The sequence below is a fragment of the Prionailurus viverrinus genome, chromosome C2 (genome assembly GCF_022837055.1).
Source record: "Prionailurus viverrinus isolate Anna chromosome C2, UM_Priviv_1.0, whole genome shotgun sequence".
Classification (NCBI taxonomy): domain Eukaryota; kingdom Metazoa; phylum Chordata; class Mammalia; order Carnivora; family Felidae; genus Prionailurus; species Prionailurus viverrinus.
Window position 1 is genome coordinate 32578225 of NC_062569.1, and position 25905 is coordinate 32604129.

General features: G+C 38.9%; 2 protein-coding genes across 4 annotated transcripts in view; both read left to right on the forward strand.

The window, feature by feature from the left end:
• SLC35G2 (solute carrier family 35 member G2) overlaps nt 1–4813 on the forward strand; it is a 47801-nt gene extending 42988 nt beyond the window's left edge. The window contains exon 2 of the mRNA XM_047874108.1: nt 3437–4813. Within this exon, the coding sequence (XP_047730064.1) occupies nt 3455–4693 (1239 nt within the window). The 5' untranslated portion in view covers nt 3437–3454 and the 3' untranslated portion in view covers nt 4694–4813. The remainder of the gene's footprint in view (nt 1–3436) is intronic.
• Nucleotides 4814–10292: 5479 nt separating this feature from the next.
• NCK1 (NCK adaptor protein 1) overlaps nt 10293–25905 on the forward strand; it is an 86253-nt gene continuing 70640 nt past the window's right edge. The window contains exon 1 of one of the 3 annotated variants that reach the window (XM_047875864.1): nt 10293–10421. The gene's annotated coding sequence lies outside the window, so the exon portion shown is untranslated. Of the gene's footprint in view, nt 10507–25905 lie in introns of all 3 variants that reach the window. The other 2 variants (XM_047875865.1, XM_047875866.1) reach the window with 2 other exon arrangements.

The window sequence follows — 25905 nt, forward strand, 5'->3', positions numbered from 1 at the left end:
CTGGAGATGAAATGCCACCGACTTGAGACAACTAAATAATAAAATGATTAGATTACAAAAATTAGAAGAACTGCAGATGTTAAACAAGAAAGGAAAAAATAAGAGGCTAGAGTGACCAGGGAAGGCTTGTTTCTAAGAGGCAAAATTTGGACTGGCCCTTCTTAAAAAATGAGCAATGTTTAGAAAGTTGGAGCAGAGGAAACTCATGAGTATAAAGACTTAGACATGTACATGTAGGGAGTGAGGTCAGGGAGGGCACTGGACTGATCACAGCAGTATGTGTGTTAAGGAGTCAAGTACTGATAGGGGCTAGATGAGGTAGGGTCTGGAGAGCCAAGCAAAAGAGTTGAGATTCAGTGAGGTAGCCAGGAAAAAAGAAATCACTGTAGGTTCTTAAGTGGGGAAAGCTTAAGGGAAATTTTTGTTTTGTTTTGAATCTTTTAAAGACAGCCTAAGTGGCAGTGGTATAATATAGACGGATTTTAAGGGAGAAGGGTTAGGATTTAAGGGGTCTAGTTAGGATGCTGTTGCAATATTCTAGATAGGAATTCACAATAACCTGATCCAGAATCACAAAGGTAAAATGGAATTGGAGAAGAAAGGAAAAATCAGAAATATTTCAAAGACAAGAACAGTAAGATTGATGACCAAATGGAAGTATAACAGCAAAAAGGATAATTGAGAGTATTCCCTGGTTTCTAGTTTGGGGAACTGGAGAAATGGTGGTATCGCAAACAAAAATGAGGAGGTTAGGGAAGGAAAATCTATGTGGGAGATGAAGACTATTCAATTTGGGATTATTGAAGCTGAAGTCACAACATGGTAAAAGTTGGAAGAAAAAAGGAGTACCTGGGTGGCTCAGTTGGTTAAGCGTCTGGCTCTTCACTTTGGTTTGGGTCATGATCTCACAATTCATGAGTTCGAGCCCCCCGTTGGTCTCTGTGCTGGCAGTGTGGAGCCTGCTTGGGATTCCCTCTCCCTCCCTCTCTCTGCCCCTCCCCTACTTGTGTGCACTCTGTTTCTCTCTCTCTCTCTCTCAAAATAAATTTTAAAAAAAGTTGGAAGAAAAGAACATCATATTGGCTTGATAGCAATATGCAGGAATGACTGTAAGTAGGAGGTCCAGGCTAGGAAAGTGAAAAACTTGGATGTACAGGTGGTGTTTTTTAAAATGACTTCTTCCAACTGAAGATGGTGTTGTTTAGAAGAGAAAAGAGTAAAGAGGAATGAAACAGTTGGCTACCCAGATGGTGTCAAAGAACAAAATAGGATTTGATTTCTAGACCATGGTTTAAGATCCTGGAACTGGTGAGTTTTTGGCAAGGACAGGGAGTATGTTATAAGGACAAAAAAATAAAAAGGTTTCCTTTTTTTTTTTTTTTTTTTTTTTTTTTTAGAAGGGAGAAATCATTGGGAAGGAAATAGGAAATTGTTCTTAGAAAAAGAGAGAGAGAATGAACAGAAAAGAGAACTGAGTGAACAGATACAAGTCTTGAAGAAAGAAACAATGGAGAAGATACCTAGTGTTTTAAGAGAGTTAATTATAGGTAAAAGGAAACAGAATTCTTGTCAACATTTGTTGAGGATTCATGATGTGCCTGCACTGTGCCAAATTTTTTATATGCATTATCTCATTTAATCCTTACAACAAGCTTTTTTCCTACTCAACAAAATGTCATGGACATCTTTCAGTGTCAATAAAGATCTGTCTTGTTTTTAATGGGTGTATAGCATAGTATTTTAATTTATGAAGGGACATTGGGGTAAGCTACAATGAACCCTCCTATTCATACATTTTTTCCCATAATTTTTTGTATGCTTTTTTTCTAAAATAGCAGAACATTTTGTTTTAGTTTATAATCTAATTTTTTAGGGGCGCCTGGGTGGCGCAGTCGGTTAAGCGTCTGACTTCAGCCAGGTCACGATCTCGCGGTCCGTGAGTTCGAGCCCCGCGTCGGGCTCTGGGCCGATGGCTCAGAGCCTGGAGCCTGTTTCCGATTCTGTGTCTCCCTCTCTCTCTGCCCCTCCCCCGTTCATGCTCTGTCTCTCTCTGTCCCAAAAATAAATAAACGTTGAAAAAAAAAATTTATAATCTAATTTTTTGAACAATATTGTGATTCAAAAATAAAAATACAAAAAAGTATACAGTAAAAATGTTTTCCTCCATTCTTGTTCCTTGTTCTACCCTAATAATTGTTAGTTTACTTTGTATCTTTCCATAATTTCTGTATGTTATATAAGCACATATAAAAATGTATTATTTTTCCTTTTTTTAAACACATAAGATAAAAAGCATCTTGTGGTCAATTCTTCAGGATAAAATCTTAGAAGTGATATTGCTGAGGGGTGCCTGGGTGGCTCAGTTGGTTAAGTGTCTAACTTTGACTCAGGTCGTGATCTCACAGTTCATGGGTTCGAGCCCCGTATTGGGCTCTACGCTGACAGCTCAGAGCCTGGAGCCTGCTTCAGATTCTCTTTCTTCCTTTCTCTCTCTGCCCCTCTCCCCACTTGTGCTTTCTCAAAAATAAATAAATAAACAGTGAACAACAACAACAACAAAAAAAAACCCTTGAATCTCCTTTAAAAAAAAAAAGAAGTGATATTGCTGAGTTAAAGAGTAGTTTCAGTCAAAATCTTAAAACATATTAACCAATTGCTCATCAGAGATGTAATACACACCAACAATGCATGATTGTCACTAAATCCACTTATTTATTTGTTTGTTTGTTTATTTATTTATCTATTATTTTTTAAGTATCCTCCACACCTAGCACGGAGCCCACCGTGGGGCTTGAACTCATAACCCCTAGATCAAGATCTGAGCTGAGGTCAAGAGTCAGATGTTTAACTGACCAAGCCATCCAGGCACCCCCATTTTATTTATTTTCTAATTTTTGACTATCTAAATATGTATGGGGAGCCCAGAATAAATGTTTAAAAGACAATAATTAGTAATATAGAGCTAAATGTGATATTATACAGAAGGGATTATTCAAAAAACATTGGACTTATCCATTTAAAATTTATAATAGACAAGGAACACAGTAGAAAGGAAAGATTTTATCTAAGTTGTTATTTACTTTTCTGTGTTTTTCTTATTGGATGAGTGGAGAAACACGTAGGAATGAAAAGATGGGAAAATATCAGTTGTTTGAGGTGTAAACATAAGCAACGGTGCTGCACGAGACAAAGAATAAGCAGAATGAGAAATAGGGGCAGACATAGAATAAAAGTGAAAAAAGTGCAGACAGTTTCCTTGGGCCTCCTACATCTGATAAGGCACAGCCAGATCTTCTCTTCCTATTACTTTTTTTTAAAAACTCCTGTTACAACCTCTACTTTCTATTATTAAATTGGTGTGTATGATTATAATAGAAATTAAAACTAAATTTCCACTGAATGAATATGTACATTTGTCTTTTTTTTTCTTAAATAGAATTGCTTATCTGAAGAAATGGATAACTCTCCCTCCAAAAAACATCCAGTTAAAAAACGGGTGAAAATACATCCCAACACTGTGATGGTGAAATATACTTCTCATTATCCCCAGCCTGGGGATGATGGATATGAAGAAATCAATGAAGACTATGGAAATTTTATGGAAGAAAATCCAAAGAAAGGCCTACTGAGTGAAATGAAAAGAAAAGGAAGAACTTTCTTTGGAACCATGGATACTCGACCTCCGCCAACGGAAGACCCAATGACGGATGATATTGGACAATTCCAGAGCTTTGCAGAAAAAAACATTTTTCAATCCAGAAAAATGTGGATAGTGCTGTTTGGATCTGCTTTGGCTCATGGATGTGTAGCTCTTATCACTAGGCTTGTTTCTGACCGTTCTAAAGTTCCATCTCTAGAACTGATTTTTATCCGTTCTGTCTTGCAGGTCTTGTCTGTGTTAGTTGTGTGTTACTACCAGGAGGCGCCCTTTGGACCCAGTGGATACAGATTACGACTCTTCTTTTATGGTGTATGCAATGTCATTTCTATCACCTGTGCTTATACATCATTTTCAATAGTTCCTCCCAGCAATGGGACCACTATGTGGAGAGCCACAACCACAGTCTTCAGTGCCATTCTGGCTTTTTTACTTGTGGATGAGAAAATGGCTTATGTTGACATGGCTACTGTTGTTTGCAGCATCTTAGGTGTTTGTCTTGTCATGATCCCCAACATTGTTGATGAAGACAATTCTTTGTTAAATGCCTGGAAAGAAGCCTTTGGGTATACTATGACTGTGATGGCTGGACTGACCACTGCTCTTTCCATGATAGTATACAGATCCATTAAAGAGAAGATTAGCATGTGGACTGCACTATTTACCTTTGGTTGGACTGGGACAATCTGGGGAATATCTACTATGTTTGTTCTTCAAGAACCCATCATCCCATTAGATGGAGAAACCTGGAGTTATCTCATTGCCATATGTGTCTGTTCTACTGCAGCATTCTTAGGAGTTTATTATGCCTTGGACAAATTCCATCCAGCTTTGGTCAGCACAGTGCAACACCTGGAGATTGTAGTAGCTATGGTCTTGCAGCTTCTAGTGTTACACATATTTCCTAGTGTCTATGATGTTTTTGGAGGGGTAATCATTATGATTAGTGTTTTTGTCCTTGCTGGTTATAAACTTTATTGGAGGAATTTAAGAAGGCAGGATTATCAGGAAATCCTAGACTCTCCCATCAAGTGAAGACTTGATTATTATTTTGTTAACATTCACTTATTCATAGGTACACTGCCATTTTAATGTTTACCTATAAATGTTTTGTGTTGTATAAGTGACAGAATGCTATATAATATATAATTAATATATGCAGATGTAGAAAATTCTAGTCTAATATATTCAAAAACAAATATTAATAAATATGTGAAACATCATGAACCCAGTGTCTTTACTGTTATTAACAAAAGGTAATTGTGGTAGGAGAATGTTAACTTTCATCACTAAAGAACATAAGACTTGAGGAAATGACCCCTTTTGAATGGGATGTCTGTTGTCCTAAAAAAATGTTCATGCCCCATGTTCTACAAGTGTTCAACAAAAATCCTTCAATATTCAAAAATATGCATTTTTGAAAAGTACACAATAAGGTAAAATGCTTAATACCAAGCCCTATTTTGTCACCTATTTATATTAGAAAACTAGAGGTGAGGGGTGCCTGGGTGGCTCTGTTGGTTGAGTGTCTGACTTTGGCTCAGGTCATGATCTCATGGTTTGTGGGTTTGAGGCCCACATCAGACTCACCACTGTCAGCACAGAGGCTGCTTCAGATCTGTGTCTCCCTCTCTCTGCCCTTCCTTGAGATCTCTCAAAAATAAATATACATTTGGAAAAAAAAAACATTTAAAGAAAAAAGAAAACTAGGGGTGATTGGGTTGGGTAAGGAAGCTTGAGTTGAGGCAAGAAAGAGGGAACAAAGAATAGTGTTGCTTTTTCAATGACCATAGTGGTTGTCCTACTTTCAAATAGGAAATTTGTCTTCTCTTTGCTAAGGCTACATTAAGTAATGCATACAAAAGGGAAGTAGGGAGAAGACTAGATTCTTGACAGCTCTACTTGGTCTATGCCTTTTTGTGCCTAATTGTGGGAGACGTAATGTGGGAGCAGGGTCTATTTATCCTCAGTTTTACAAATCTTTTCCAAAACTGTCCTCGTTTATGATTTTGTAGCAAGTACATATGTGAGCTGCTGTAAAGGTACTCTTTACTAAAGACAGTAACAGGAATCACAGTATAGCAGAAAATTGTTATAACATGGTAACTTGAAATTCTTTTCAGAGGGGCATACAAGTCTGTAAAAGCATATAAGCATACCAGTATAAAAGCATACAAGTCTGTAAAAGTATTAATTTGGGTCTAATTTGGGCAATTTTTACTAATTTAGCACAACAAATGTTAATATGGTTATTAAGATATTGTTATGGAGGTATCTTAGCTCCAAATTCACCCTTCTGTACTTTCCTCTGTGATGCAATGGCTCAGACCCTGCAAAGAACATTTTTCCTGTGCCAGCTGGTGTCTCACTAGGTCCCACCAATAAAAGCCATTAGAGGGAGACTGGAGGACAGAAGGGGAGAAAGGATTTCCACCTTTCTATTTGTTTGCAGTTTCTGTCATTGTTACCCAGCGGTAAGCAATAGTCCTTTGCTTCAGCAGCAGCAATTGATCTCAGCCTTGAGCTTCTTTCAACACTCCTCCATCCCCAACCAGCTTCATCTTATCCCTCTCAGTGATTGGAGGACCAGTTAAACAGCATCCTTTCAGGGAACTGAGCTACTGCTCAGCTGGGTCATTCCTCTGAGTGTCTGAGACCTTATAGTCCAGCCTTGACCCTCTTTTTCAGTTGCCCTAATGGTCATAGCTGCTCTGTACAGTTATCCTTCTGGTCTACTGCAGCGCTCCCTTTTTGCTTTTTCAGTCCTTCAGTACCCAATATCAGATTCTCTCTGTTGTAATATCTTGTGATTTCTGTCTTCTTGACTAATATGTCTCTAAACTTTCCTCAAAGGAACCCGCAGTCATTAATAGGGTCACTGTGCTTTTGGGAAAATGTTAATGTTCAGATTTTCAGGAATTACCAGACACTGGATCTCAATTATCTAAATTGAAGAAATTATCCAAATTGAAGCACAGAAGAAAAAAGATTTGAAAAAAAAAATGAACAAAGCCTAGAATGACTGGTACTAAGGACAAAGAAGTCTAGCATAAATGTAAATGTCTCAGAAAAGAGAGGGAAAGGGGCAGAAAGAAATATTGGCCAAAAGTTTTCTAAATTTGATAAAAGGAAACAGCAACAACAAACAGCAATCCACAGATCTAGAGAAATATGTGAACTCTAAGCTGCATAAATACAAAGAAAACCAGCCACACCTAGAAACATAGTGCAAGTGCTGAAAAACCTAGAAACAAAACTTTAAAAGCAGCCGGGGGTGGGGGGGGTAGGTGGGGGGGGTGGGGGGGGTGGAAGACATACAGGAAAACAATGAAACTTACAGATAGCTTTTCATCAGAAACAATGGAGGCCAGAAAACAACAGAATTAAATTTTAAAGTGCTGAAAACAATCATAAACAAAAGAAACCCTTTGATGGCTTCCTATCATCTATAGAATCAAGTCCTTAATTTCTATAACCTGCTAGTGCTTACATTTCTAGTCATCTTCAGCTCCAGCAATATTGTATAATACCTTTTTGATTGTGTAATACCTTTTTCAGTGCAGGCCCCTCTATGTGGAAAACCCTTCTCTTCTTTGCCTTCTTATTTGCCTGACTAGCCTGACCACACAACTCTCCCTGTGGCTTAATGCTCCCCTGTACGTATCTATAGCTGTATTAACTATATTAATAATAAATATATTTAAAGCTCATTCTCTGACACTGGATTGAGCTCCTTTCAGTTTAAGACTGATCTTCAGATCTCTAGCACCTATTGTAGTGCCTACCACAGAGAGGACTCAATAAATTTTTGTTGAAGTTAATTCCCGTAAAGGCATAACAATACTCAGTCCAGATATTAAATTTAGTTACCAGGGTCCCCTAATTTCTATACTTCACAGTCAAGCTTGTGATTAGTTACTTCTTGTTGATTAGCAGGTAGGGCTTTTTTTTCATTGTTGTTGTCCTAAACTGTCCTACCCAGCAGTGATGCTCAAGCAGATCATTGTCTCATCATTTCTAACTATAAGCTATCAAGTCTCCTGGGAAAGGTCTTGAGATATGGAGGCTTGATTTTCCCTTCCTTGTCTTTCCAAATCCTTTCCTTTGGGATTAATGAAGCGAGCTGCCTGCATGTTTTTATCCTAGACCTGCTATTGCTTACATTTCCAAAGCCCCATTTCCAGTCCAGAGGTCATATGTTTTGGCCCAAATTTTATTGTCATCTGATTCTGGCTAGTGCCTGGTCCACTCAGCACTAATTAGCAGGGGTGATTCCCATTTTTGGTTTGAGTTCCGCTAAAAGAGAGGAAGAAGAAGCCATGCGCATGTTTATGTTTGGAAGTTGGGGAGAGAGAGTGTGTGAAAGGAAGTCTCTGGGACAACTCCCACCCCATGACAACATGTACTCCATTCCTTCTAAGTCACCATAATGCAATTTCATACATGATTTTTGCCTATCTACCCTTTTTCAATGCTTTTTTGTTTCATCATTATTTTTATTCAACTTTTTCTCCTTTTCATATTTTTTTGAACTTTTCTTTTTTTTTTTTTTTAAGATGTCCTGGTAAGAATGGGTGATGAGGAAACTTGAAGAAGGACCACTAAAACGAAAAAACAAACAAAACAAACATGTTTATAGGGAACTAAAAGCCTTTTTAAAAAACTCTTTCTCTTACTTCTTCTATTGTTTAAATAGGTGACACACAGAACTCAAGACATACATATTCCCTTACACAATAAAATCTAAACTTACGACTTCAGCATATTTTTCTGGGTTTATTTTCCCTACTTAAGGCAGTGGTTAAGACAGAGCTACCTGATGGCAAGAACCACTTTACCTGTAGTATTGTACTAACACCTCCAACCGCATCACATGTCAAATATGTAAGTAGAATTGAATTGAGCCACATTTTGCTAATAGTTTGTTGTATGATTTTGGAGAAACAGCTTTAACCTTTGAACAATCCTTTCTCCAGCTTCAAAAATGAGTATAATAGTATCTCAATCCATAACTTTATAAGATGTATCAACAAATAAAACTATTGTGTTAGCTTGGGTTCCAATAACAAAATACCAACAACTAGAAGCTGAAGTCCCGCATCAGGATGCCAGCATGGTCAATTACAGGGGAGAGCTGTCTTCCAGGCTTGCACATGGCCCCCTTGCCACTGTCCTTTCATGGTGGAGATAGCAAGCTCTCTGTTATCTCTTTCTATAGGAACGCTAATCCTATAGGATTGGGTCCCCACTCTTATCATCTCAAAAAGTCTTAAGTACTTCCTTAAAGGCCCTATATTCAAATACAATCACATTGGAGGTTAGGGATTCAACATACAAATTTTGGGAGGGGATATAACTGCAACAGCCACTATAAAATATGCAAAGGTATTTAGACCCTTAGAATAAATTTAAAATTCACTTCCATTATTCATTTTGGATGCTAATAATGGGATATAGACATAGAATAGCTGTTGTCAAGAGTTTCATGGTTTACTTGCTAGAACCAACTTGAAGTCAGGAAGGGGTCAACAGGTGATTTGTGCTTGACCTTGTGATCCTAAATAATAGCAACCAAACCATACATATCAGCACTCAAATGAATAATTTTGAAGTTAAATGCAGAAAAGTGTGAACTCTTGGGAGTTATGGTCAGGGCCAGGATTAAAGAAGGGATAGGAAAATGTATTAATTTTTACTTAAACTATATTGACTTAACGATCTATCAAGTACTAGGCAGTGGAGAAAAACAATACTGACGTGGTTCCTGACTTAATAGAGTTTACCATCTAGGTACGGATACGGACAAGCTCTTTTAATAGCTTGGGTGGGGAAAATACCAGTGCTTCCTGAAAGGTACCTAACACAGTAAGCTTCCTTGAGGAGGCAAGGAAGCAGAGCCACAGAGTTGGTTCGGGAGGAATAATACCCGCTGAGGGCGAGGGGCTGCAGTACCGGCGTGGGGAGAACCAACTTATTGATGACCCGGCAGGTGGCTGGGGCTGGGTCCCCAAGAATGGGCACACCTGGCACCGAAGGTCATTGTCCTCCTCACAGAATGGCTACCACAGAGACTGGAAAACTATCCACGCACCAGGGCACTTACAAGGCCCTCAGACTCAGCTTATTTCGGTTTATGGCTCAAATTAACCATACGTCTTCTATTTTTCTCTCAAGTCGTCATTTCAGGCCGTTTGGTTTGTTTTTCGTTTTTGCTCCCCGCCCTTAAAAATCTGCTGGCAAGACCCTCTTTCAGGTGCCGAAACCAGAAGGGAGTTCCCAGAACAGTTGGGGCTTAACTTGGGAAGCAATAATTTCTGCTATGGAGTCCCTAATGTGGCACTGAGGAAGAAAGGCCCAAAGTAATCCGCCAGAGCAACCGAAGACGCAAAAGCGAAAAGACTCAGGGTCAGGCCAAGCGCTTCCCAACCTCTCGCTCTCTCTCCGCGGAGCTGCTTCAGCTAGCTCCACGCCCTACACACCGCTTGATTGACATGCGGACACGAGCAATCCGAGCGCGGCGCAGACAGCCCTCGCTTCAGGGATAGGAGGGAAGGGAGCGACTGAGCCTATCGGATTGTGCCGGGAGGGGGTTTCCTGCCCGCGCGGATCCGCCCGCCGCCTCCCGGCCAGTCGGTGCTGGAGCCCCGCCCGCTCGCCGCGCGCCTCCCGCCCCTCTCCCGAGAGCTACGCGGCGGCAGAGCGGAGGCCTCGTGCCGTAACGGCCATCGCGGCGGCCGCGGCGGCGTCCCGGTGCCTTCCTCAGGTGAGCTGGGGCCGCACGGACCCGGCAGAGGGAAGGTGAGACAGTCCTGCCGACAGGCAGACGGCAGACAGCGGTTCCTTCCCCCGTACGTCCACACAGCCTGTTACTCGCTGCGTCGCTTCCTCTTCTCCGGCGAAGTTAGCTCCCCGGGCGCCGTCTGCCGGCCCGGAGCTGAGCCGGAGGGGGCGGGGAGGCCGCTCGGCCGGGCCTGGGCGTTTGCACCGCGGCTCCGCGCGACCCTCTGGTCAGTGCCCCGGGTGGCGCAGCCCCAGGCCTCGCTCGGGCCGGCCGCTCTTGCGAGGCTGGGAGGTCGAGTGTACGGCGTGCGCGCTCCCCCGGTTCTTTTTCCTCCCTAAAAAGTCCTGTTGGTTGTTGTGGCGTAATCCGAGGCCGGGAAGGTAGGGACCTGGTAGAGGAGGGAAGGGGCACGCTCATCTCCAGCGCTAGAGAAGGGGAAGGAGCCGCAACCTGTGTTGAGGGTGGACATCCTTGGGATGCGCCCTGTGCCCCTCCCCTCCCCCCCCCCGCCGTTTCCCTCGTTCTCGGGAAATCTGGGTTATTTTAACTGTGTGGTCCTGCTGTATATACGTACGTTTGCTTGTTGCTTGCGCTGTGAGCTTTTGACTTTAAGTGTAATATACCCGGTAAAAGAAAGAAAGAAATCTCAATAGTTGGTTTTGTACTGTTTTCTTAGGCGCTTCCATAAAAGTTAAATTTGCAGTTAGAAGCTTGGGAAGCTGGATTTTTTTTAGGGCTGAGAACTGTAACATTATAGGAGCTAAAGTTAATGTCGAACGGATGAGCTGGTCACCTAAAAATAATTTTACCCGTTAGATTTGGTAAGAAACCGTAGGAGTTAGGAAAGAATGAAGTTGAGAATTTCTAATCCCATCTTGGATGGTGAGCGAAGAAGATCACTGTCTGATCAAAACGGGTAAATGTTGCAAGAGGTATTCATTTTTAGAAGGCCTACTTTGGTAAATTTATGAAAAACCAACCATACAATTTGTTAAGCATTTGGAAAGCACTTTTTTTTAGAATCTTAGTCTTCATCGAGGTCACAAAGTAAATGGAGAAATAAGCCAGGAAGGTTTTGTTTGTTTGATAATTGTCAGTAATGTTCAGTTCTTAAATAGGCTCCCATTCACAGTTTGATAGTAACTCAAGAACTAAGCATTGGTTGTTTAATAGTAGTTTTATTCCATCTTGATCACAGACTCGAATTTTCTTTTTTGGGAAAATTGTGATCTGGAGGAAATAGTTATAATACCTGTAAACGCTATTTGCAGAGTACTCAAGACTTAGTTGTCCTTGTTCACGTATTACATTTTAAATTTCCGCTTTATTTTTCTGCACATTATCTTTTAATCCAGGCTTCACCAGTGCTTTCAGGTCCATGTAAATAAAATTTCACACATACACAGAATGTTTCGTTAGATACTGAATGATACTTTATGCCTATGGGTTTATTTTTCTTTTGGACCTTTGAGAGCTTTCTTGCCAAAAAGCTCAAGGTAGATTTGATGTGATTATTGTTATAAATCACTTGTTGGAAAGGCCTGGGTGGCTCAGGTCACGATATCACGGTTCATGAGTTTGAGCCCCACATCTGGCTCACTGCTGTCAGTGCAAAGCCTGCTTCTGATCCTCAGTCCCCCTCTCTTTCTCCTCTCTCTCTTTGTCAAAAAGAATAAATATTAAAAAATAAATACAGGATACAGTCCATTTTTTCTTATAGTATCACAGTTTAACAAGTTTCACAATTTACTTACCTTTATAATATGGAAAGATACCAAATGTTCTCTACCTACATCAGGAGATTAAATGATTATATAGTTGCTAAGTAAAATTGGTGGAAACTCCGTGAAATCACTAAGCATTTAACAAATTCCTTGTAAGTACTTGGCTGTGCTGTTTTAGGAAGACAACTGATGTTTAAAGATTGTTTAAGGCAATGATTCTATCTGGATGATCCTCATTTTACTGATTCCACATATGCTTTGTTTTGGTATACCATACTTTCAGCTATCCAGACACAAACCTTGTGTCTTTGACATCTTTCATTAATATAACATTGGCAAATTTTCATCCACCATTTTTTTGGAAATTTCTTTCGTATATCTTTTCCTTTAGCTTTTAACTAGGTTTTCTGCCTACCTTTTCTCTCTATTCAGTATGTTCTGCCTTCTGCCTTAATCTTAAAATAATGCTTCCAGCACGTCCGTCACTGTGAAACCAGCAATAGCTCCCTGTTACCTACAGAGTATACTTCAGAATTCCTCATCTTCTGATAGTCTGCTCAAAGCCTATTTTTTTTCATATGACAGTGGTATTTCTCTATGGGAGCTGTCCATCCTAACTAATCTCTCATTCTCATTTAGACTTTGTGTTTGTCTACCTTTGTATCTGTTGAAAATTTGATTGCCTATCCATAGCCTTCTTATTCTTTAAAAGAAATCCCCTCAACCCCCCCCCAGATTATTACCAAAGTAGCAAATGAAATCCTATTTTGTTGAAATTTAATTTTTAGTTCTGAAGTCAGTGCAGCCTTCCAGAACTTTCTGTTCCCTGTGTTGTTGCTTTCCTTTGAACCCATAGCCTTACTGTTTTATCATTCCTTTTTTTTTTTTTTTTTTTTAATCTTATGTGGGCTTGTGTCATGATATGAAGCAATATGGCAGGAACATTGGAATTCCAACCATTTGATTTATAGGTAAGGAAAATGAAATCCATACAGAATAACTACACTAAAATTCACACGTCTAGTGATGATGGCAGAGCTGAAACCCAAACATTGATTTCCTAAGTCAACTTCTGTGTATTTGTTTTTTTTATTCAATTTTAATTTTTTTTAATGTTTATTTTTGAGAGAGAGAGTGTGTGCATGCATGCACGTGCTAGCAGGGGAGAGGCAGAGAGATAGAGGGACAAAGGATCTGAAGTGGGCTCCGTTCTGACAGCACAAGCCCAGAGCCCAATTCAGGGCTGAACTCAGAAACCAGGAGATCATGACCTGAGCCAAAGTCGGATGCTTAACTGACTGAGCCACCCAAGTGCTCTTTTTTTTTTTTTTTTTTTTTTTTAAGTTTATTTAGAAAGAGCGTGAGAAGGGGAGGGGTGGAGAGAAAGAATCACATAGTCTTAGTGCAGAGCCTGATGTGGGGCTTGAGCCCAGGAACTGTGAGATGATGTCCTGGGGCAAAATCAGAGCCATTAAGCTTAACTACTGAGCCACCCAGGTGCCCCAAGTTCTTTGTATTCTTTAAAAAATTTTTTTCCTTTGAAATTTTTTTAATGTTTATTTATTTTTGAGAGGGGGGAGGGAGAGAAGGAACAAGTGGGGGAGGGACCAAGGGAGAGGGAGACAGGATCCAAAGCAGGCTCTGTGATGCCGGCACAGAGCTGGATGCGGGGCTGGAACTCATGAACTCACAAACCTCAAAATCATGACCTAAGCCAAAGTTGGACACTTAATCACCGAGGTGCTCTTCTGTGAATTTCTTATGAAGTTATACTACTACTCATACTTTGCAATGTAGTTTTGTATTATTTGCTTCACATTACTTTGCACTTTGTGTTTTTATGCCTTCTCATTTAGATTCAAAACCTGTACGTAAGGGCAGTGGAGTCTTTATGACTTGGATTGTTTAATCATTAAAACTGATTTAAAGTCTTTTTTCTATGCTTGTTAGCTGTATTAACAGCATTAACAAAAATAATATTGTCATCTCTATAGTTGAGTCCATGATTCATTAAAAAGTGAGTGGATCTCTTAGAACTATTACTACTGAAGGTTAGTTTGCTTGACTCTCTTGACTCAAAGAGACTGAATGTTTGGGTGTCTTCAGAGTAAATGTGAACATTGCAATGGTTTGGAGGAAATCTGCAGGGTTTATCACATAACTATATTTAATGATCTAGCTAAATGTTCTTTTTCTCTTTTAGATTCTTAGAACAGCAACACTTTTACATTTTTCTACTTTGTCATCTTGTTCATCTGTCAGGAAGCAGATTATTGAGCAATCTGCTTATTGAGCAAAGTATTCTGCAAACATTTCCATTTCGGGAGTCAAAGCTTTTTTATATTTGTTCTTGACATTTTTTTCTCCTTTTGGCTCTAAAGTTTCTGTTAATAGCATCAGCATAGGGTTGCCTTGGTATTTTTTTTTTTTTTTTACATTTATGTAGTAAGAGTTAAATGGTGTAATGTAGAACAGAAAACTGTCAGGTGAAATATCTTTGGAGGGAATGTTTTCCTCTTTTGGTTTGAAACAGGTTAGAAGCTGTTTTTCTTTTACTTCCTGGTTTATAATTGTTTTCTAAATTATTTTTTATTAAAAAAATTTTTTTTAGTGTTTATTCGTTTTTGAGAGAGAGAGAGAGAAAGAGACAGAGCGTGGACAGGGGAGGAGCAGAGAGAGAGGGAGACACAGAAACCAAAGTAGGCTCCATGCGCTGAGCTGTCAGCCCAGAACTCAACGTGGGGCTCGAACTCATGAACCATGAGATCATGCATGACCTGAGCTGAAGTCAGACACTTAACCAACTGAGCCACCCAGGTGCCCCTATAATTGCATGTTTTTTATTTGTTTAAATAAATTATCTGCTGTGGGGTGCCTGGGTGGCTCAGTTGGTTAAGCATCCACCTCTTGATTTCAGCTCAGGTCATGGTGTCACGGTCCTGGGATCGAGCCCCATGTCAGATTCTGCGCAGATAGGAGGGAGTCTCTCTCTCTTTCTCTGCCCCTCCCCCCTCAAAATAAATAAATAAACATTTAAAAATAAATAATCTGCTAAAATAAACTGTTGAAATAGTATCTTGTTCTGTATTCCTGAAATTGTATTTAAGGATTGCTGAATGGGATGGAAGTATGGTATGAATAATTTCTGCTTTTCCTCAGACCAATTGAATAAAGCAGTGAGAATATGGCTTTTAAAAAATGGATATGTCTAAAAAGGTTTTTAGTTATTGTTGTTGTTTTAAGAATTGGCCTTCCAAAAATTTCAGTACATACTTCCAAATCATGTTACATTTAGATCAACTCAAATAATTGATACAACAAAGAATTAATATGCCCTGTATTTTGAGTATTCTAGCAAAATAAAAATTTATATTTACAACAGAAATATTCTATTAATTAAACAAGGCATTGGAAAAATTTCCTTAGAAATTTTTGATTGCTTACAGGTACTACATGTTCTTGATAACATTTTTTATTTTTTAGAAACATTTAGAATACTTTGTGTACAGTCCCATTCGCTCCCCCCCGCCCCCCCTCCTCCCAGTTGTGCTGCCCAGGGAAGTCACTTTAATTTTTCTGTGTTTTTTTTTTTTTTTTTATTTCCCATTTCCTTTTCATATTCTTTTTTTCTCTTTTTAAAGATTTTAAGTAATCTCTGCACCCATTGTGGGGTTCTGACTCACAACCCCGTAATCCAGAGTCGCATGCTCCACTGACTGAGCCTGCCAGGTGCCCTTCTGTATTCTTAAAAAGGCCTATAAGGCCTTCCATTATTTGGCTTTTGCCCACTTCTAGCTGCATCTCTTGCCATTTTCCCTTTCCTTTAGGCTGCTCTTTGGGCCTTCTATTGCCAGGCTGGGTTTGGTTTTGTTGTTGTTTTTTTTTGTTTTTGTTTTTTTTGTTTTTTTTTTTTGGTCTTGGAACCTGTGAACATGCTCTTCCCTATGGGCAGATGGCTCCCTTAGGTCAATTAGTATTAAATTTGGCTGCTGCTAATAGAAAGAGGCCAAATAATTTCTCTCTCACACCAGAGAGGTCCAGCATTTGTGTGGCACTCATTTACTAAATGTTATTTCCAGGTGTTTTTTTCCGTAGTGTAAATAATTGTGAAATACAGATCTTTGTGTATAAAGCCTTAATTTTCCCCCCCTTTTGATTAATTCCTGTTACGGGATGCAATTGAAAATGTCATTAATTTCCTTAAAAACTTTTTAGAGAAAATATGGTTAAATTTTTTAAAATAGCAAAGTACACAAATTTCATTGTATAACTCAATGAGTTTTTATATTTGTAGACATACATCCATCACCCAGGTAAGTATAGAACATTTCCAGTGCTCCAGAAGGCTCTGTCATATGTCCTCCCTATCATTATTTCTTGTCCCCAAAAGTTAATTACTGTTCTGACCTGTATCATTACAGGTTATTTTCCCCTGATTTTGAATTAAATATATCAATAGAACCATACACTATACATGTTTTGTGGGTGACTACTTCCGCTTAATATTGTGCTTATGAGATTCATTTATGAAGTTGGATGTAGCAGTAGTGGGGTCTTTCTTACCAAGGGTAGTATTCTGTTGATGAAATCTACAATTAAAAATTCACCATTAATGGATACTCTGTTCCTAGTTTTTTTTTTTAGCTATTATGAATAAAGTTGCTATATACATTTACTTACAAGTCTTTCAGTGGACATACTCATTTCTTTTGTGTATGTATCTGGGAGTATAATTATTTTCTTGTCTACCAATTTTTGAACGTGCTCGGAGCAGCTTTCTGTCTTGTCCATGGCAGTTTTGGTGATTTCTCTCTCTGCCATAAGGCTAGTGATCCCCCTTGCCTTTCTCCTGTGTTAAATCTCTTAATTCCTGTGAATCATGTCGCTTTGACCCCACAGTAGATTGCTGTTAAAGGCTGAGATCTCACATGAATGAATGCAAGATCTTTTTTTTTTTTTTTTTTGGTCTTCCCACGTGATTTTGGTGAGTGATGAATTTAGGTTGGAAATAATTTACTTTCAGAATTCTGAAGACCTCGCCATTGTTTTTGGCTTGTGATCCTTTTGAGAATTTCGAGGATATTCTGATTCCTGATCCTAATGTTTTTTGCTTTTTTTGGAATTTTGTATCTCTTGTATTCTGAAATTTCATGAGGGTGTGACTTGGTGTACATGTATTTTTGTGCGTTTTCCTGGACATTCATTGTTCCAGCCAGATCTGCAAAATTATGTTTGTTAGTTGTGGGAAATTCTTTTGAATTATTTCATTGATCGTTATATTAGTCTGCTAGGGCTACCATAACAAAATACCAGAGGCTGGGTGGTTTAAATAACAGAAATTTATTTTCTCAAAGTTGTGAAGCGTAAGAAGTCCAAAATCCAGGTGCTATCAAGGTTGGCTTCTGATGAGATTTCTTCTTGGCTTGTAGACCGGCCTTCTCACTATGTCCTTAAAAGGCTTTTCTGTAAGGAGAGTAGTCTATCTCCTCCTGCTCCGCTTCTGAGGACATCAGTCCAACTGGATTAAGGCCCCACTCTTATGACACCTCCTAAAAGCCCTTTCTCCAAATTCAGTCACATTGGGAGTTAGAGCTTCAAGATGGATGTGGAGAGGGGGAAACAATTTATTCTGTAACAGTGGTTTCCTCTCCTATAACAGTGGTTTCCTCTCCTTCCTTTTTCTTTCTGAAAATTTTATTTCTGCTAGTCTATTTGTATATCAGACTACTCCTTCAGTATTTGTTTTTCTCCTTTATTTTTCATTTCCTACTCTGTTTGCTCTATATGAGAGGTTTACTTTATTTCCTGAGCCTTCTGTTGAATTTTTCATTTTTGCAAGCAAGATTTTGATTTCCCAAGAACTCTCTTTGTTCTCTTAAAAATTTTTTTTAATAAGGAGCATTCTGTGCTAGTTTCATAGATACATTTTCTTCTCTAATTTCTGAGACTATAAAATGTCTTTTTGTTTTCTTTTTGTCTTTTTTTTTTCCCCCTTGTTTCTTGTTTGTTCTTGGAGACTCTCTTCTAAATTGGTCTAAGTTTTATGTTGGAGGTTTGCTTCAGGTGTCAGTAATCCTTGGATGTTATTGTGAGATTGAAAGCTTGAATTAATGGGGACTTAAAGACTTTGAACTTTATTGCATGGTGGTCCAAGTGAGCCTTTTTTTTTTTTTTTTTTTTGAGAAAACCCTGAAGGTGTTTTTTTCTTAAGGGAAAACACAGTTCTGTTTGAAGGCTAAAGTTTTGACTGCCTTTTTTTTTTTGGTGTAAGGGACTGGTTTCTCATTCCCCACATTTGGTAGGGTACACAGATCTTTAATTATATCTGGTGATCCTCCAGTTCAGAGTTAGGTAGCCAACCATCAGGTAGATTTGGGGAGGAAACTTCTAAGTTTTTAACCACTTCTTAGCTTTCACCCAGTCTTCCTTACTTAACTCCCTCTTTTCTTAGTTTAAGCAGTAGCAGGTGCTGCTAGTTCCTGACTCCTTTGAGGTTTCCAAGGTATAAATTGGGTTTTTCAATTACTGGGTTAGGCTTCACCTTTCTGGAATTCGCTGAGGTAGTTACCAGTTGTCTCTTTTTGGTTACAAAAATTTGTTGCTATTGTTTGCTTTCCTGTATGTTTTGCCTTCTGTGTTAATTTTCTTCAAAAAAAAAATTAAGTGTTAAATCCACTATTTTGATTGAAACCTCTCAAAAACCTTATTTGTATTGTCCTAAGCTAAGAATGATTTTACATTTTTAAAGGGTTATAAGAAAAAAAATATGTGACAGAGACTGTGGCTCACACAGCACAAAATATTTACTATCTGGTCCTTGAGAGAAAAGTTGGCTTACCCTGTCCCTTGTTATAGTTTCTGATTTCCTTTAATAAAGCTGTTTCTAGACTACTACTACTTTACTCCCACTCAACCTTAAGTTTACAATTTTGGAACTTCCTGAAGCTGTTTAATTTAGTCTAGTGCACATCATGGAAGTTATGACTAAGAATTGGTAGGTTCTACTCAATTATCAGAGATGTGGGATAATTGTAATGTAAAATCTCAAGGAGTAGGATGGCAAAATATTGAAGAAATAAGTCATGGAACATGCAATATATACATAGATACATTGTTCTTTGTCTTTGTCACTTAAGTGCAGAATTTAGGCACCAGTACTTTTAGTAATGGGAAGAGGGACAGTTGTCATAATGACAATAGGCTCAAGTCTTATTTTAAATGAGCCCTGTTCGGGGCCCCTGGGTGGCTCAGTTGGTTAAGCCGCCGACTTCAGCTCAGGTCATGATCTCGCGGTCCATGAGTTCAAGTCCCACGTTGGGCTCTGTGCTGACAGCTCAGAGCCTGGAGCCTGTTTCAGATTCTGTATCTCCCTCCTCTGTTCATGCTGTGTCTCTCTCTGTCTCAAAAATAAATAAACGTTAAAAAAAAAAATTTAAAAAAAAATGAGCCCTGTTCATCAGCCCTCTCTAGTTGGTAAATCATAACTGGCAGAATAGTTTTGGCTCTAGGCAAGAGGCTGTTCTAGGCAGTAATATATATACACATATAAGTGTGTGTGTGTGTATGTATATATATATATATATATATATGTATGTATGTATGTATTTTTCTACCTGATGCCAGAAATGAGAGGGAGACTTCATTTGAGCCACATGTCAAAATGGGAGAAACAGGATTACATTGTTGTAGGGAAAAAAAAGTTTTTTCTTTAAGTTCCACTGCCAAAAAACTCAATTATGTTTAGTCTTAATTGGTTTTTATATTTTAAAATTTTTTTTTTTTTTTAATTTTTTTTTTTCAACGTTTATTTATTTTTGGGACAGAGAGAGACAGAGCATGAACAGGGGAGGGGCAGAGAGAGAGGGAGACACAGAATCGGAAACAGGCTCCAGGCTCTGAGCCATCAGCCCAGAGCCCGACGCGGGGCTCGAACTCCCGGACCGCGAGATCGTGACCTGGCTGAAGTCGGACGCTTAACCGACTGCGCCACCCAGGCGCCCCAATATTTTAAAATTTTAACATTTATTTTTTGAGAGACGGAGAGAGTGAGAGACAGCAAGAGAGCAAGCGTGGGGGAGGGGCAGAGAGAGAAGGAGACACAGAATTGGAAGCAGGCTCCAGGCTTCAGGCTGTCAGCGCAGAGCCCAGTGTGGGGCTTGAACTCACCAACTGTGAGATCATGACCTGAGCTGAAGTCAGACGCTTAACCTACTGAGCCACCTGGCGCCCCTGTTTAGTCTTAATTGTATCAGCAGTCTCATCACAGATTGCTTGTATAATTATCTTTAATTCCTATAAATGGTATCTTGTTTTAGTATTTATCACTGTTATTTTTTGTATGTTCCAGAATTATTTCTGTGAATATACGAACTCATGCTCACTTTTAAAAAATACGCTCATATTCTACATCTTCTTTTCTAATTTAGAGATTCTGGAGTCAGCCTAAATTCCACTGTAGGCTTCATCACTGTTTGTTTGGGGTTAGACCTCTATAAGCCTCATTTTTTTCTCCTCTGTAATACGGGATGATACCTAATCAAAGGATTATTATAAGGATTATTATAAATGCAAATTCATTTCCAGGTTCCACTTGATTGCTAAGTAGTGTTTTGTGCGACTGCTCAAGGGTATGGGTTTCTTTCTGGTGGGGTAAAAATGTTCTAAAATTTGTTGTGTTGATGGTTGCACAACTCTGAATATATTAAAAACCATTAAATTGTACACTTTAAATGGGTTATTGTATAGTATGTGAGTTATATCTCAGTAAGGTATTACCAAAAAAAGGAAAAAAAGCTGCTCAAACCTAGATCGCTTCATCAGTTTGTATAGCTAAGTGCCTGTCCTCTTCCTGCTTCAGCAGGAGATTGAAGATTTATCCTCTGTAAAGGACAAAATAGTGTCTCTGAGAGAGGGGTGGGCACTAGACATAATTGAAGATGAGGTGTCCCATGGAAAACACCTGAATTACCTGAAGTAAATGTACTCAATGTTGGGACCCTTATTTGAGGGTCTCTTCTCCTTTTTGGCTCCCAGAATTCTGGCTATCAGGTAGGAACTTACAGGATGCTTCTTTTAACTAGCCCCAGAGGAAAAACTGTAAGTAATTCACAATCAGCTTTTAGGGTCTTACTATTATTTTATTTTACTTTACTATATATACACATATATATACATATAATAAACATATTGAACAAGTACCAAATGTAAACTTTATGCTAAATGCTCTGTGGGATGTCAAAGAAATAGAAGACTCATGATTTGTAAGAGTTCATAATCTAGCTTTAATTAAAGAACAGTCCTAAGAAATACATTGACAAAGACAAGTTTAAGAAACATCTTACCAGAAGTTCTCAGTAAATAATTGGGGTTGATGGAAGGCAAGTGAGGCCAAATCAGTCAGGTAAGTATAATCAATAAAGGAATGATGTTCCCTATATTAATAAATTTTCTCTTAAACACCTGCTGAATATCTAGGCTAGTGATACCCATATGTACAATGAAGACTTCTGCATTTTCCATCAATTTTTTATCTTGGAAGTTAACAATCAAATCTTTCATTACCCGGGGGGTCATCCCTGCCAATTTATCACTTAAAATACATGACTCAAGCACTCCAAAAACACTCCTTGACCCCTGAATTCTATTTGTCTTACATCTGGCTAAATAAACGATCCTTCCGCTGTAGTAGCAAGCAGTAATCAACTATGACAGGCATCCTGTCCTGAAAATGCTGCTCCATCGCTTAGATTTTTCCCTGGTCTGGACACTCTTTCAGAGCTCTTTCTACATAGTGGGATAGATTTCTATCATCTTATCTGGAACAATAGCCTTTCACTTACTGGTATCCCCTGATAATCCCACAACTCTTTTCGTTTTCCTTCACAGAAAGACCATGCAAGAGCTTAAGACTTCTGTAAGACAGTCTTGTTTCAGGAGATGACCCAGTCTCTCCAGCTTATCGTCACATAAACAGATTTTGTCTCCAAATGAAAGATTTGACCACCATAGCTACTGGTAGATTGATAACAAGCCTTCTCCAACCAAAGCCAGTGCCTGGCTGACATTTCCTGTGGTAGCTGGTGATTTGAAATGGCTGCTGTTAACAGACCAACTGAACTTTTGAGATCTCCACTGTTTCCAATTCCTCTTGAGTCTGCTGGTCAATCAACTTGTCTGTTCAAGAGTTCAGCTGTGCATGAATTTATCCAAGTAAGGTTGATGAGATCATAGTATAGGTGAAGATTTTTTTTGCTTATTAGTAACATATCTTGCTTCAGTTTCATCTCTTAACCAATAGAAAATGAACAACATCTCCTCTGCAGAAGGCAAGCATGGGATTCACATAATTATGCACTGCCACAAAATGTCAGGCCAGCTATGGAACACTGGAAGAATACATCCATCCATAAGGAAAAGTCATCCACACTTTCAGGGATTGTTTCAATCCAATGACCAGTATCTTTGTTAAGAATGCCATGGCCATGGGGCACATGGGTGGCTTAGTCAGTTGAACGTCCAACTTCAGCTCAGGTCATGATCGCATGGTTTGAAAGTTCGAGCCCTGTGTCGGGCTCTGTGCTGACAGCTTAGAGCCTGGAGACTGCTTTGCATTCTGTGTCTCCCTCTTTCTCTGCCCCTCCCTGCTTGTGCTCTCTTTCAAAAGTAAATAAACATTAAAAAATTTTTTTAAGAAAAGAATGCCATGGCCGATAAGGAAAAAACTGTGAGATGAGCTGGATCTTTCAACTTAGGCTTAGAATGGAGAGGCTCAATACAGCAAACTTCACCCTTGGAACCACTTAAAAGACACCTAGACTCACATGTTCTTTTTCCCATTGCTCTTTAATGTCAATGCAAAAACAGCCTCTGCTGTCATTATAGATTGCAAGAGTTGGATCATCTATAAACTTAATATGCAATATTGCTATTCCTGGAGGATGAACATCTGTTATTGATCTTAGAAGTTTTCCATTGGCCAAATCCCACGTCATGGTAGGTCCTTTAGCAAAGCCACAGAGAAGTCTTGAGTAATCGTTGTTGATACTGACGGCAGAGATGGTTCCATACTGTCCTAAAACACTAGTGCTTCCTAGTTGCAAAGCTTGATTCTGATCACATATTAAGCCAATTCATGAGATGTGCTGCTATTAGATTGGACACTAATTGCTGTAGGCAAGCCAGCATCCACTTCGTTAGCTACAGACCCTATCTGGGCAGAAATTCCCTTCAGTAGTGAATGTTGCCTAATCCAAGGAGTGAAAAAGAATCAGGTAATTTCTTCTTCATTTTTAAGTTTGTCTTGTCACCACTATCTGAACTTGCTACAGATGAAGTATCATAGGAGTGAGAATCAGTAGTATCAGTGTTTAACAATGTAAGATCCTCAAGAATAAAAGACTCCTCTTCATCATTAGTCTTACTGATTATGCTTTCCAATGTTGGAGGAGTATCAGCTGTAAGGGATATCAAACTCCTTGTCATCAGATTATTTTTTTTAAGTTTATTTATTTTGGGGGAGAGAGAATGTACTTGTAAGTGGGGGAGGGGTAGAGAGAGAATCCCAAGCAGGGATTCACTGTCAGCATGGACTCTCATGCAGGGCTCAGTCTCATGATCCATGAGATCATGACCTGAGCCGAAATCAAGAGTTGGATGCCTGACTGAGCCACCCAGCTGCCCCAGTCACATCATTTTTAAACTCCAGTTCCTTGTCTAGATCCATGTAAGAGAATTTTGAAACTGAAGGTTCAAGATTGAAAGATTTATTCAGCTCTTCTTCAGTAGTCTTGGCACAGAGGCTCTTGTTAGACATTTTTGTGGTCTGGTTCATTTTCCATATTTACTCTTTTTTTTCTTTAAACGAGAACAAATCTACGCCTTTATTTTTTGGTAAATGTAAATCCTTGAGGGGTATAGTATCATTTGGATCCTGTGGCCAATGGCTTTAGCAGGAAGGTTGCTTCAGAATTTGGCATGAACCATGCCAGTGTTGCTGTGAGCACGTTATTTTTCCACAGATTACTCTGGTTTTGTTCAGTTTGCCATTAAGAGTCACTGTGTTTTTTGCTTTGTACATTAAGCACATCTCTTGCCAAGATAGAATTCAGTTTCATCTCGAGCCATAAACACCTTCAATTTTAAGAAGAGCTGTGTGTTCCCTCTGCTTTCAGAGAACCTGCTTATGGCCAGCAAAAATGACCTTAGACCACAGCCTTCCAGATATATTTGTCGTTTTAGGAGTCCCGTTCCCAGCAGGCCTCCACAGGTTCTAAAATGATGGAAAGAGCCCATTATTAACTTTTAATAATTATAATTCACTCAACCCAAGCAAATTTTTACTTGGTTTTGTTTTGATTTGTGGCTTTAGATCATGATGACCTGAATGATGATCTCTACTTGTAACCATTCTAGCCCAGGACCATTTATTTATTTATTTATTTATTTATTTATTTATTTATTTCATTTATTCACTTATTCATTTCTTTTAAAGTAATTTCTATGCTAAACATAGGGCTCAAACTCACCACCCTGAGATCAAAAGTCACATGCTCTACTGACTGAGCCAGCCAGGCTGCCTCTAGGGCCCTACTTTTAAATATGAGCAATCAAGGATCACCAGGTGCATGAAGTAAGCTTTTAACATGAGATCAATTACAAAAAAAATTTTTTTTTGCAACAGAACAAAAAATAATTCTTTAAAATTAGAGCATAATAGTAAGAAAAAACAGTAGAAGAAAGGAAGTTGAAGTAGAGATCTTTAATAAAGTAGAGGAAAATATGGAAAATAGGTTATAAAAAGAAAAAAGGTCAGTCCAGGAGGTGAATTTCCGTATAACAGAAATGCCAGTGAGAAAAGAGTGGAGAAAAATTATCAGTGAAATAATGAAGAAAAATCCCCAGAGTTGAGGAACCTCATTTTACAAATTGAGAGGCCTTTTGGTACTCAGGAAAATGGATGAAAATAAATGCATACCTTCAGTCTGGGACTAGTCAGGAAAATGGAGACCACATTACTTATAACAGAATTTAAAGAGTTGTTTAGCTAGATTATGGGTTGAATAGTGTCACCTCAAAAAGATATGTTGAAGTCCTAGTCCTTCAGCATCCCAGAATGTGACCTTATTTGGAAATACAGACTTTACAGAGGTAAATCAAGTTAAAATGAGGTGAGTGGAGTGTGCCCTAATCCAATATGATTGGCATTCTTTAATAACAGTGGAGGAATTTAGACAAATTTGGATGAAGACAGGCATAGAGAGAACATGGCCATCTACAGGCCAAGGAATGCTTGAGGCTACCACAAGCTAGGAGAGAGTCCTAGAACAAATCCTTACCTAGTTACCTAGAACATTGCCAGTACCTTGATTTTGGATTTCTGGCCTCCACAACTGTGAGATGGATATTTGTGTAAGCCAACCTAGTTTGTGTTTCTTTGTTATAGCAGCCCTCAAAAACCAATACACTAGATAACTGGAGAACTGAAAAGGCACTAAGGGAATACTCAGGTATCATACAGATAGTAACTATAAGAAGTAAATTACTAGCTTCTAGGGCTGGAAGAAGATCTTGGGATTATTAGAATTTAGAAGCATGAAGAGTGGTCTGGAGGAGCCAAAACTGAAACTTCTGAGGAGTTGCTACCTGCTCAGAAAGTAAAGGTATTTTAGGGTGGTCTGTGAATGGCAGGAAAAGCACAAAAGCAAAAAAAAAATTGCTAACTGGAGCCAGTTGCTGCTGCTGGA